This window comes from Scleropages formosus, chromosome 12 (genome assembly GCF_900964775.1).
Source record: "Scleropages formosus chromosome 12, fSclFor1.1, whole genome shotgun sequence".
Taxonomy (NCBI): domain Eukaryota; kingdom Metazoa; phylum Chordata; class Actinopteri; order Osteoglossiformes; family Osteoglossidae; genus Scleropages; species Scleropages formosus.
The window spans coordinates 2,889,291-2,903,138 of record NC_041817.1 but is presented as its reverse complement, the minus strand read 5'-3'; the positions used below and the strand labels follow the sequence as shown (position 1 = coordinate 2,903,138).

At 38.0% G+C, this 13,848-nt stretch overlaps 1 protein-coding gene across 1 annotated transcript in view; it reads right to left on the bottom strand.

Moving 5' to 3' along the window:
• The window catches only part of thsd7ba (thrombospondin, type I, domain containing 7Ba), a 94,994-nt gene that overhangs the window by 25,930 nt on the left and 55,216 nt on the right, over nucleotides 1–13,848 (bottom strand). The window contains exons 9-13 of the mRNA XM_029256897.1: nucleotides 10,148–10,263; nucleotides 9,918–9,953; nucleotides 9,387–9,519; nucleotides 9,042–9,145; nucleotides 1,416–1,607 (exon numbers count right to left, since the gene is read on the bottom strand). Of these exons, the coding sequence (XP_029112730.1) occupies nucleotides 1,416–1,607; nucleotides 9,042–9,145; nucleotides 9,387–9,519; nucleotides 9,918–9,953; nucleotides 10,148–10,263 (581 nt within the window). The remainder of the gene's footprint in view (nucleotides 1–1,415; nucleotides 1,608–9,041; nucleotides 9,146–9,386; nucleotides 9,520–9,917; nucleotides 9,954–10,147; nucleotides 10,264–13,848) is intronic.

Sequence of the window (13,848 nt, the reverse complement as noted above, 5' to 3'; positions counted from 1 at the left end):
GTACCAAACTTGATCTGCATCTTCTCTTGTTCTCACAAGTTTTATCTTATACCATGTTGCAATCTGGTGTCAGTCCTCTTCCATAAGTTGTGGGAGGTACAGATGAATGTTTTTGCTAACTTGACATTGAGTTTGAGATCTTGGCAGGGAAAAAAATTCCAAGTACACAATAAATCATAATTTGAATGAAAAAAAATGGGACTAGGCAAACTCTATATCAAAATAAATGGACACAAACGGGAATTCCATATATATAAATATAATCGTTGAAGAGTATAACCTCTTCAACATCTGAAGCCAAGACCAAATGAGAAGCATTTTGGTCTTTTTTTGGAAAACAAACTGACTCAGAATAAATCCCCTTGGTGAATTTCAGTTCTCTATTCTCACCTCAAAATTGCTCATAGCAGGTAATCTGTGAATATGGAAATAACTGTGAAATCATGAGCACTGCACAGTCACATCAAAGCTGGGGAACTGTAGGACACGACTGAGATACAATAATTCAACCGATAACACCTCAAACTTCTTAGATTCTTGAAGGACCCTCTGTTTTCCACACAGAATAAGCCAAACCCCATAGAAAAATACTGTGCTTGTCAGTAAGCTTTTTTAATATTTCAGTAAGCTCATTTAATGTTGAGTCTCAAAATATGATATCCAGATGGGCACCCAAGTCTAATGCTGATGTTCTTGATAAAGAGTTTCAAAGCTAAAAACATAGAAACTCACCCAAGCCTAGAAGCATAGATGAAATATTTATGAAGACAAATGGTAGCAGATTCAGATACACACCATACCATTTTTTTGTCCAAATTGAAATGTTGGGTGGTATATAAATTGTGCTGGCTGCAAAGGCCCCTCATTTAGACATAACCTAAAGTTTTCTAGAAATCGCATAGCCTACACGTTTGAATAATTCAGCACCAATTATGGCTTTCCAGTGGTAACATATTGCATTGACACTAGTCATGCTGTAGTTCCGGCTTCATGTCTTATGGTCTGAGATCAGTAACTAGCACTTGGTTTGAATTATTGTTTTTTCAAATCTTTATTATAATCCAGTTAATATGAACCAATCTCCATATTTAAATTGGCATCTGTCAATAATTTTGCAAGGTGTAAATAATGTTAAATATGCTAGCCAAAGTTGAAATAACAGTCTCGGGATATCGTATGATGGAAGCATTAGCAAAAAATGTATATACTCCTGTTTCAGTTGAAACCCACATCTCAGACGAGATGACAAATCATTCTTAGACCACCATGCAGAGTCAAATAATCAAAACTGTGAAAAGCAAAGAAAAAAGTGATAAGCGATACAACTGTGTATTAATCGTACTACGAAGAAAACCAGCAGTCGTGATTCAACGGCTGAGGTGTGATTTTCTTAGGTCATGGAAGGGTCTGGTCACCTGTGAGCACGCGCTTTCGACTTTGCCAGCCTCCGCAGGTGGAGCACTCTGTGAACTCAGACCAGGCACTGAAGGTGCAGTCTTCCCGGCAAGGAACTCTACACTGGCGGACCCCTGAAGGCACTGGACCTGCCCACCGCAGGCAGTAGGTTATGTCTGCCAGTCTGCTGTTGTCTCCTATGCATGTCACGCCTGGGGGAGAAAAGCAGAGTTGTTTGCCACTGCCTCCTTATCTCCCAGACCCTTTCTTTCATTGAAAGAAAATGCCATCAAACGCATACATTTACTCAGAGTTAGAGTACTAGCCCCAGTGTACCGTGATCTTTCAGGTTCAGTCAAGGGCCAGCATAAAATATAAATAATCATCGTGAAGTCCAAGAGGAAAGGGTTATGGGATCAAAGGAGAAAACAGCGAGAGTTTCTATTCTAGCCCTGTTCAGGTGGACCCTCACTGGTTACTTTCATCCCACTCAGTATGCATTCTCAGCTCCCAAGGCTGCATACAGGTAAATTGGAGGCTTATGAATGGCAGGGTAGTTGTAAACCTTTCAAAAGAACAATGTGTTTCTTCCACCTGAAAGCCCCGCCATGCTTCCCCATCACATCAGCAGTAAGGCTGGCTCAAATTTGCCACTCTCACCTCCAATGATGACATACTTTGACAAAGCAAAGTGCCATGCATGCCTTCCTGAGACAGTGCACCAGAGCATTATCACAGATTCTTACCAACCAGAGAAAGATATTTCTTCCTAAGTACTAGGATAAAGAATAAAAGATAAGCAACACAGTTCCAGAGGGGAAGTGGGCTATTTCATCATTAAATGATAACTGATCATGTAGTGTAGGTATCAAGTGACTCTTCAAAGTAAAAAAAAAAATGTAGTCCATAGACCCTGGGGTTTTGAAGTGATGCATAAGACGCATATGGGGCTTCGAAAAGATGCGAAGACTATCGTACTTTGATTGCAGACATGAAAATGTAAAACGACTGGAATTCCAATTTTGGGTTTATATGTTCATGAATAAATGAATACATATACAGATAACCACAAGATTTTGGAGTCACAAAATAAGGTTGTTTCATGCGTTTTCTTTTCATTGGATTTCTGTGTATATTTTGTAGTATGTATTTTAAAAAGTGTTCTTAAAGTGAATAACTAGCTTTCTTGCTTTGGCAGTTTTATCATTGCACTGCTAAAAGTGAAGTAAGATTATAATGTATTTAATATACAGGAGATAAGGCTTTTCAAAATTACTTAATACTGATGCTTTATTACAGAGAAAAGACTTCTAAAGATTTTTTCTCCCTGAGGCGCTTGGAATTCTAGTAATCCAATTTTTTATACCGTAGCTCTTAAGTAAACCTACAACTGCTTTGGGGCAGATAGTTGTAAAACATTTAAAACACACTACTTTTTCTCAGTGTGGAATCAAATGCTAGTTTGTAAATAGGTCCTTTAGGCATAAAGTAATATTTTCAGCTTATTGATGAGTTTAGAAAAGGTACCAAAAGCTTGAAAAAATTGCTGGAAATACACTGATGAATAAAACATGTTTTTAGTTATGGTATGTATTTATTTTCTTAAAATAAATAGGCAAGTCCACTGATAATAAGTTAATACAGCGGCAAAAAGAAAAAAAAATTAACCACAAAAGTGATACTGTGCTATTATTAGTGTTAAAAAACCAACCTGATACTGCTACATTTTTTAAATAGCCTTACTCTACATTGTGCGTTACAGAGATATAAGTGGATAATTTTAATTGTATTTTTGATATTTCCATTTCTCATTTTGTATTGGCAGCATTAACTGATCTATAGCAAAAAAAAAGGGTTTTACAGAAAAGGGAAAAATGAAAGATTTGAAACCAGCAAAGGCTACCTGTTACAGTAATCTGTGGGAAAAAATGAAGCCGGCTCTATGAAAACATTGATCTGACACTAAAAATCTGCTTTCAGTGACATAACCTTCCTTCTGGGGGCACAGTATAGTTATCTCACAAATCAGCCCCCACCAAGAATGTTTCATGATTCATTTATTTTAAAAAATGCTTTTAACTTTGCTCATTGATTTGTATTTGACTTTCAGATTTTGCCCTCTGACAGCAGCTGCTGAATTCTCCTCAAGCTGGAGTGAAGGAAGAGTAGGCGGTAGACAGAGCAGGCCTCAGAAGGACCCCAGTGTTTGATGGTTCTTGTAATAAGCCCTGTCACTGGTGCCTGCTTTGAGGCATTGCAAGTGCTTTCAGCAATGGATGATGTGTTTCCTTTGGTTCCAGAGAGGGTCCAGTACATCAAACAGTGCCCAGGCATCCTTTCATACAGTAATTCGCTTTTAGTATTAACCTTCAGTTTTTTTTTGGGTACTTTTGGCAAGTTTGCTATAAAAAGTCCAATTTTACAAAATGTATACATACAAAAAAAGATAAAATCATGTAGCTAAAGACCAAGCAGAGCGTTGTGTAACACTGCCCTCTATAAAGTTTAATGCAAATCCAGGAAGAAGAAAATCTCCATGTGCCTAGGGATAACTATTTATTTCAGAAGTTACTATCTGCATTTAAACACATTAGGTCAAGTGTTTAAGTAGGTACGATAATAGAAGTGTCGCATCTCGGTATAGCTTCATATTTAAACATCTTTCATAAGTAGTTTGTGTTCTTTACCAAATTAGTTTAAATCCATGACAAAATAGAATTGAAATATGTGATGTTTCAAATGATGAAATGTTAACATGTTTTATTCATTCATGTGAAAAACTTCAAGGGAAAGTCAAGGAACTAGGGGAAGTTACGGATGAAAAACTGATTGACAACAAAGGTCTGGATTTTTTTAGCTTGAGTTAAGACATTTCTATTCACCATAAATTTATTTAACATTATTGTGGACAACACACCATCAGTGCCATCTTGTGCAAATGCATTACTTCTTCCTGCCTGTTTTTCAGACATACCACAGCTGATATGGTTTTGAATGGTGTCACCAATTATCCGTTTTTAGCACAGTACCCTTTCTCCCAGACACAACTGAACCAACCTTTCACACCATTCTCTTCCACATACTTAATGTGGTATTTTTGACTCACTTTGTGACAGTGGTCATCTTAAGCAATGCCACTGCTTTAGTAGGTGTCTTCATGTGTTGTCTCTACAAAAGAACTTTGCAGGGTAACTCCTAATTATATTAATTTAATTCAAAAAGTCATTTAATTCAAAGTATTTTAGTGAATAGTGGCAGCTTAAAGATGACAGCTAAAATCCGATTTTAATTTTGTGTCATATTCTAACCCTTTCTAGTTCTATTTTTACATAAATATTCACATAATCTGAATGGTGCAATACAACTGAAACAACAGGAAACAAGCTGAAAAGAACTGCAATAATAATATTTACCTCTTTAACTATTAATGAACTTCTTCTATGCATTAAGTTCTTCTAATGAAATTCTGAAAACAAACAACTGAACTTTGAAAAACTAACACTTTCAGTGCGGAGATGATTATTTTATACGCGCTGCATAAAGTAGCAAGCATGTTGTTATGCCAATTATATTGCAATACATACGTAGGGTAGGAGAAAAAATTATTAGCTTAGGTTTAAAAAACACCCCTCAATTACATGCCAGCAAGTTTTTTATCATGTGTTAAAGTAGAAATTATAACAGATAACTGTCCTATTGGAAAATAAGTGTACTTGCCATCAGCACATATGCTGTATGTGCACTTGACAACATTTCATGTTGACAGGAACAAAGAAAATGTAGTAGAAAATTTAGTGGGCATATACTGAAGGAATGCTGAAGAACTGTAATGACTGCCAGTTCCTTCAGAATGAAAGCAAATAGCTTTAATTAAGTAATCAAGGCTGCAGGGAAAGAGTGATTCTGGTCTGACTAAGAATCCAGTCAGTTAGATGCATGGATTTAGTTTGCAGTTCTTGAGTATCTGCAGAGATGGGAGACTGGAAAAAATAACAATAATTTCACTGCCAATAGAACAACCAACCAACCAACCAATGTCTATAACCACTTGTCCCAAGTGGAGTTGCGGTGAGCCGGAGCCTAACCCGACAACACAGGGCACAAGACCAAAAGCGGAGGGGACACATCCCGGAAGGGACGCCTGTCCACCGCAAGGCACCCCAAGCAGGTCTCGAACCCCAGACCCACCACACAGCGGGCACTGCCAATAAAACATTTCTAAATATAAAACAGTTCTTGTAGTAGGAGTGTGATCATTCCCAGCATCAAAAACAAAGGATATGAAAATCAGCGATTCATTCATTCACATGATTCTCAGTGCTGGCAATAACTTGGAAGGCATTGTTTATGCAAATAAATAAAACAAACATTGTGCAACTGGCTGTAGTAACCTGGGCAAATTGCTGTCCAGCTTACATGTATGTAATTTCTTCTCTGTTAAATTTAAACTTAAATGAAAGGCACTGAAAAGATGGAGATGAATACACTTAGTGAAGGATTAAAACCAAGCTCACACTTTTGGTATAAGAGCCTCATTTCAGGAATTACCCTCTTCACCCCCATATGTTTACTTTTTTACCTCTTGCTTTTCTTTAGCATTTTACACTATTTCAGTCATTTGTACTGGGGCAATTTTTGGGTAAGGATCTTACTCAAGGTTACTACAACAGGAGGTGGGATATGGGCCTAGGACTTTAGAATCCAAAGGCCTGCTGCCTGCGACATTTTTTAGGATCCAGCACTTATTAAAAAAAAAAAAAAAAAAAATCAAAAATTTTACTCCGTCATGACATGGTCCATTTAATCTTATGAAGAGGTTTCTGTGACAAGTGCTGTTATCATGCAAATGATAAATTGCATATTTAATTTCAATTAACTTTATTTTCCTGCACAATCCTTCTTGACATGCTGCTGCAGAATGCAATATGCAGGGCACTCCTGTATTTTGGAAGGATTTCAAAGAAACTAAAGGCTTCCCTAACTAACATTTTTAAATTCAAATATAGGACCAGTAATTAACCAGCCTGTTTTCACAACAGGTCTGTTGTCTTAGTACAGAGGGGTCAAAACAAGCCTTGACCATGTCTGTGTAAAACTTTCATATTCTCCCCATGTTGCAAAATTTTTCTTTGGGTAATATGGTCTAAGGGGGGGCGTGGTGGTGCAGTGGGTTAAACCGGGTCCTGCTCTCCAGTGGGTCTGGGGTTTGAGTCCCGCATGGGGGGCCTTGCGATGGACTGGTGTCCCGTCCTGGGTGTGTCCCCTCTCCCTCCAGTCTTTTGCCTTGTGTTGCCGGGTTAGGCTCCGGCTCCCCGTGACCCTGTATGGGACAAATGGTTTCAGATGGTGTGTGTGTGTGTGTGTTTGTGTGTAATATGGTCTCCACCTAGATTGCAAAAAACTACTATTCAGCTGTACTTACAAGAATAGGTAGATGATTGCGATCATTATACAACGGCAAGAGAAATGTACTTGTGTAAATAATTTGCATAGATCTACATAAAGACCATCTGTCAACCACTGTAATTCATAAACTACAACTCCAAGAATAGCTGGAGAACAATCTGCCTTTGTAATAGAGTATCGCACACTTGTCAGATGGGATAACCATAGTATCATGGTACGGGACAATTTTTTGTTCCACAAGTGGATCTGAGATGTTCTTGACAAACATTGATTAGAACATGAGGAAATGCCTGGAAGTTTAGATACTCAATGACATGAATGCCAAGCATCAGTGAAGTGAATCTGAACAGGATGCTCTGTATGGCATTTTAATTCGGTCTCAGTCAAAAAATATATTTAGTGGTAATAAACCCAATAAAGAGAAGTGAATCATAGTAAACTTTAATATCGAAGGCCTGGCATTCATTCCATTTTTCTTAAACATTAAAATATTTTCTTTGCAAAAATCTTATCTACTGTGAAATCAGAAAACTGTTTTGAGAAGTAAGATTGGTTTCCATAATAAGGATGGGTAAGGAAGTGTATTTTCATTGTTTTTTCCATGTATGTTTTTAAATTATCAACGTGAAGAGTAGATGTGAACCTTTACACACCCTGAGCCAGATCTGACCGTGTGACAAAACACACAGCTCAGGCACTATGAGGCTTCATTATTACTTGCTACACCACTGTGCCGCACTTTGAAAAAACCAAATTATCAAGGGTTACAGAGGGTTTACATTCTTTTTTTAAAGCTGTGTCTTTGTTTTTTCCCCTATCTTTGTGGCTAAGATGCTGTGCTTTCCAAAAAAAATGCATTTTCTCTTCTTGCAGAGCCACCATTCTTTCTGGTTCATTTACCACAATTTACAGCATCTCCATTTTAGCCAGCGATTTATTCACTATTACGCTGATGCAGCAAGTCCTTTCAGGACCCAGCTTGCTAATTTGCATCTCTGGCAGAATATGTTGTCAACTTTGCAGAGGAACTCAATAAAACACAATCAAATTAAAACAGGGTTAATGTGTTTACGGTTAAGGTATTTCTCTGTGATTTTCCCCTGAAATGTTACACATGCCTAAGCTTCAACTGCAGTTTTTACACCTGATTACATCTTTGCACATGGGATATCCCGTCCCTGTCAGACTGCATCGGACTTCCCGACGCATATGATGGATGACCTCAAATTCTGTCTTCAAGATAGAACAAAATAAGAAAAAAGTGTTGTTTTGTTTTCTGTGAAGATATACCCTAGGAAAAAATGACAGGTATACAGAAGACTACAGTCAGAGTTTAATGTTCTGAAATTTAAGTGGGAAGTTTCAATTGATTAATCAACCTTTATTTAAACTCATTGATAAATACGTTAAATGATAAGCAAATAATATGACATCACTTTAAATCATGGAAATTCCAATAAGATAAAGCCTACGTCTTATTCAATTTTTTCATGTGGTTTCATGCATCCTTGAGATCAATAGTGTGATTAATTATGCAGAGATGCCGATAATAGGCTGAGAATTGAGATTTTGAAGTTAGAAAACCAAGACTGTATATATTAAAATCTGTTTTTTGGACTGAGGTGGCAGTCCTGTTAACTCATTAGTCAAAGATGCTCTCTCTAGAGACTTTTTAAATTTGACTTTCTTTTTTCTTTATAATGCATGTACATTTGCTCATTTAGCAGAGATTTTTTCCAAAAGTGATGTACAGTGATTAACTTATATTTACTTGACACCATTATTCAAGGCATCCTACAACACCTGGTACACTGCACCAAACTCTCTAGAATCATTCATACATACATAAACCAGTGCAAAGCAACACACACACTCAGGGCAATTCACATTCTTTAGTTTACCCCAGGCAGGACTTGAGCCCCAGACCCACCGGAAGGCAGGACCCAGCCAAACCCACTGCACCACTACCCCTCAAAGAACTTTAAATTTGTTATGCTGAGTTGATTGAAAATGTGTTATGTACTCATAAAAAATCATGTCATGTTGTACTTTTCTGTTTGTGGTTCATATGTGTGAATGCACTCAATTAACACTCTTAATTAGAACAATAGTTCCGACATTGCAATGCAACATAGCACAATTCAGCAAAGACCAAGAAAAGCATTATTATACCTTTGAAAGTAAACTATATATCACAGTGCATTTTTTAACCAGGAAAAACACATGAATGGAAAACTTACTTCTTGTTTCTAAACCTTGACCGCATGATTCCCCAGGCCCAGTCACACCATGTCTGACTGAGTCAGGCACAAGAGTGCACTGATGCCACTTATGTGTCTTCCACCTATCGCGGGAAACCCAGACACAGAACATCACATATGGGAAGAGCCGAGGATATTACAAAAGGGTAAAACAAATTCCTTTGTGTAAAAATGCATTAGCACATGAATGGACTTTTATGATTACATTATGTAATTTTGTGAATTCTTTCAAACTTGGTTAACTGCGGATGACTGGATACACAGACCTTTAAAAAAAGACATACCTATTAAATAGGGAATGAGGAGCTGCTCTTAGCAGTTTACCTGTAGGATGGGCAAATGGGCAGTGATTCACACTCCCTCTCCTCGAAGAGTGTGTTCGGACATTCCTGTCCCCCATAAGCTGGCCTCTGGACGATGATTCTGTACCGTGACTGAGTGGCTGCGCTAACACTGACTACAGTTGGAAAGCATAAATAAAGGAAGAAATTAACACAAAACGCAATTTAAAAAACACTGTGGTGTCTCCCTGTCTTCTGTGTGGAATAGATTAGAGGCAATTAAAAGTACGATAAAATCTAAATGAATCAGTGAGGCAAAGTCTTTTCCATATAATGCCAATATCCAAGGTGCTCTATGAACTCATATTTTGATATCTACTTTCTCTAAGTACCAATGATTAACAGCTCATAATTGAATAAAAATACATTAAAAAAAGGAATAAGTAACACTCTGACAATCTGATTTTCCAAGAAGGATTTCTCAAACGTCAACATGTGCACATAATGTTTTTTTACATTGACACGTAAGTAGCTTTCACAGTTTATTTTCATTTGTGGCTTTCGGAAAAAATACCTGCAGGAATTAGCTTGCGTGGCTCTGCACCGAATCCTATCATATTTTCACAGGGAAAATAATGGAACAATGACCATTCGACTGAAAGTAGGAAATTCAAGACAAAATCTGATAACCGCTTCCGTTTCATGTGAAATTTACTAACATGCTCCACAAAAAACTTTATTATTGTTTGGGATTTTCACTTACTTAATTTTTAGATTTGCTTTGTTCATATTGTGGAACCATACCTGGGAGACAGATGGAGGGACAGGGTGTCCATTCGCTGAATGGTGTCACAAAGCAGTCTCTCCTGCAGGGCAGCAAACAGGGACGAAGGCTGTCAGGCCGAGAGGATTCCGGACACCTATGGTGGCAGACACATTGCTCAAAAAGGCAACAAAGCAGTATTTCCATCTGTTCCACATTTCACTCTGCAGCTGGTGTATGGTTTGAAACAATGGATGTATAATGATCAGTCTGAGTGATATGATATAAATCCATTACCGCTGTCATTCCACTTTTCACAGGATCAATCACATTGTTATTTTTAGTTTCACAAGTCTAAAGCTGATTTCGAACAACAGATGCACAACAAACTTACTGCAATGTTTTAAATAGCTGAGAGCACTTGACCTTATGTGAAGTGAACCTTTACAAGCTATGACACAAGGTATCAAAATACATATTTATGGAGATCATAGCAGGTGTGAAGTGTTGCAAAAAATAAGCACACTACTAGGCAAAATGTCTGCATGGGACAAAGGAAGTGCCATTGATTCACTGTGCAAATGAGTTCATGGCTGTTTAAGTGAAATTTTAGTGAATCTCTAAATCACTGTAGCTGTGTGTGTACATATATGTGTGTCTATCAGCAACAGGAGACAGTGGCAGATAGTGCATTAAAGGTTATTTACTAACACCCAGGAGAGAAGGAATTGACAGGGAAAAAAAATCAATCAGAGCCCAAGATGCAACTGCTTATTAAACCTGAAAAATCTGAGGTTTGCAAACTGTAAACAAATTGCTCTGCTTATTGCCCCAGCGGGCAAAAGGATGGCAGTGAGCATCCAGCCTTTCAGGGAACAGCCAAACATTAAGGAAACTCAATCACAATATTTCTAACAGTGGGTGGCCTTCCAGCCAGCATGGTTTATAGTTTCTTCAGATAGTCTACACAGAATTTTGTGCTTTGTGCCAAAAAAGTATTGAAATGTAAAGTTCAAACTCTTAAGCTCAAAAGGAAAAAAAAAAAAAAAACTTTTGCATAAAGGCAAAAAAATACTGTATGACAATTACAAAATGAACATTGCTTTTAATGCATCAAGCATATTAAGAAAGTAACTATAATAAGAGCTACTTTAAAATATTAGAAGGCCCCTAAAAATGTGATGCTTTTTCATTAAGGTAGCTCCCAGCAAACCACAGGTGTAACAAGATGATGAAACCAGAGACTCCAATGTTCAAGCAAGCCTGATATGTGCCAGATATTTTTGTATAACTTAGCTGAGCACTATAGTTAATGATTTTTGGTCCTCCCAGTACCTTTTTAAACTCCAAATGTCTCAGTGTAAAACATAGAAAGTCAAATTAATTGTTTACTTTGTTTGAAGTGGAAAAGAAACATATTCTCTTGGCACACAATAAACATATGAGTAGATACATGGGCAATTTACTGTGGGTGTATGATACGCAGTCTTCATCAATCCATTTTCAACGATATATTATAATGCCAGAGTTACTGTGACCAGAAGCCTCTCCATAATCCTTGGAGTTGTAAGGTAGGAGTGTTGTGCACTGGGGTAGTGAGACAGCCAAGCACGGAACATGAACGAGCACGGAACATCAACTGATCCAACCAAGCTGAAAACAAATTTATGGTTCATCCATACAAAATCATTTAAAACAGATAGATAAGAACCAATGCAATAAACTGGCGTCCATCCAGGATGTACCCCCTTCAACCTTGAACCCGATACTTCTAGGATAGGCTAAAGTTCACCAAGACCCTGCTCGGGATAAACGGTTACTGACATTGAATGTATGGATATGTAAGAAACAGAAAAGGTTTGATACAGATGATTAACAGTTAATTTCCGTAACTAAAGCAGAAATCCCACACCTGCAGATTATTCAAGATGCTGCAAAAATTTACATTGTGGCATCACTTCCTATAGAGATGCTACCAGTTCTTTCACACATTGTGCAGCGTAAATATTCCCATGACTGGGAATCCATGCTGGAGCATACTGTAACTCTTCTTTTGTGGGGGACGTCTTTCATTGCTCACAAACTGAAACGACTTTCGTCAGTTATGAAAAGGAAGACGAATAGAAGCCTGCAGAAGGCAGCACATTAAAGCCTGTGAGTATGCTTCCGTCCTTGGGGAACAGCAGATCTCTGCGCAGTGCTGGAACGGCTCAGGGCAGAAATCTGTGTGTGTGTGTGTGTGTGTGTGTGTGTGTGTGAGCTGGGAGCAGGGAACAAGGCCAGGTGTGACGACACATGCAGACGCAGCCTCCTCAGGCTGGAACGCTGCACACCTTCACTTTTCATCAGAAAGACAGTCTGGGTTCTCATTAATGCTCCTGCAACAGAGTTTGTACGACTTGTACTGCTGCGGTAACAGTTTTTGAAGGAAAGTTTATTAAAGATGAGTTTCAAACTTTTCTCCTTATCATTCCACACACAAAATATGCATCAGACAGTAAGCTACATGGTGATAGACGTTGTTATGCTAAACATCCAACAATATATGAATATACAATTACATTGTGGCTACACATGATAGACTGACATATCTCATAAATGATCTGAGAGCACTAATGACCCATGAGAACAGGCAAAGTGTCTCGTGGGAAATGTCTAATGAAAATAGTTAAATATAATAATACAGTCTTAAGGTACAACAATGTGATTTTGTCTTATATGTAAGCTAGGGACAGGGGGCCCGGTGGCGCAATGGGTTGGACCAGGTCCTGCTCTCCAGTGGGTCTGGGGTTCAAGTCCTGTTTGGGGTGCCTTGTGATGGACTGGCATCCCGTCCTGGGTGTATCCCCTCTCCCTCCGGCCTTACGCCCTGTGTTGCCGGGTAGGCTGCGGTTCCCCGCAACCCCGTATGGGACAAGCAGTTTGGAAAATGTGTGTGTGTGTGTGTAAGCTAGGGCAAATAATTCTTAAAATTTTATAATGCATGAATGATGCAATCCTCTGGTATCAGAAATAAAATTAGCATTTGTCTTCTGTGTGTTCATCGTTATGGATGGCTGACAGACTTTAGCCTGTGGTTTTCAAATTGTTTGACAGAGACAGAATCCTCCGCACCAGCACAAAGCAAGTCTGAAATAACTTCCTGAAAAGGCACATCAAGCTGAATTTAATGAAAAACAATATAACACCCTCTTGTTGGAAAGGGAATTCAGAAAAAAGTCCTGGCATCATTATATTAAACTATAACAAATATTTGAAAGCCACTTTGACTTGAATTACAATTTGATGCAATATAATGAAACTGGACTAATAATTCTAGCTATTCATATTAAGCACAAAGAGAGTAAAGGCATAGTTTTAATACAGGGAAAAAAGAAAACAATTCCCTTTTTAGAAACTTGACTTTCAGAAATCAGTTACAATTGATTCATTTTGAAAGTAAGTATGAACAGTGCAGAAATGTAGAAAGTACATAAATTCAGCATTAAAATACTAATTAAACATGGTGCTGAACTGGACGTAATTGTGGAGATAAATTCTCTGTTGTTCATATTTCACCACAAAGGTAGATACACTGGCGCTTGACAGCTTAGCTCAAAATGTAGGATCAGCAGCAAAAATGAGTAGCAAAAAGTTTTATCCTGTGAAGGAATCATTGCAGAAGTTGCTCTAGAACCATTTTAAACAATCTGACTTGAAGTGCATCAGCATACAGGCCTCAAGGCTGACGCACATCGCACAC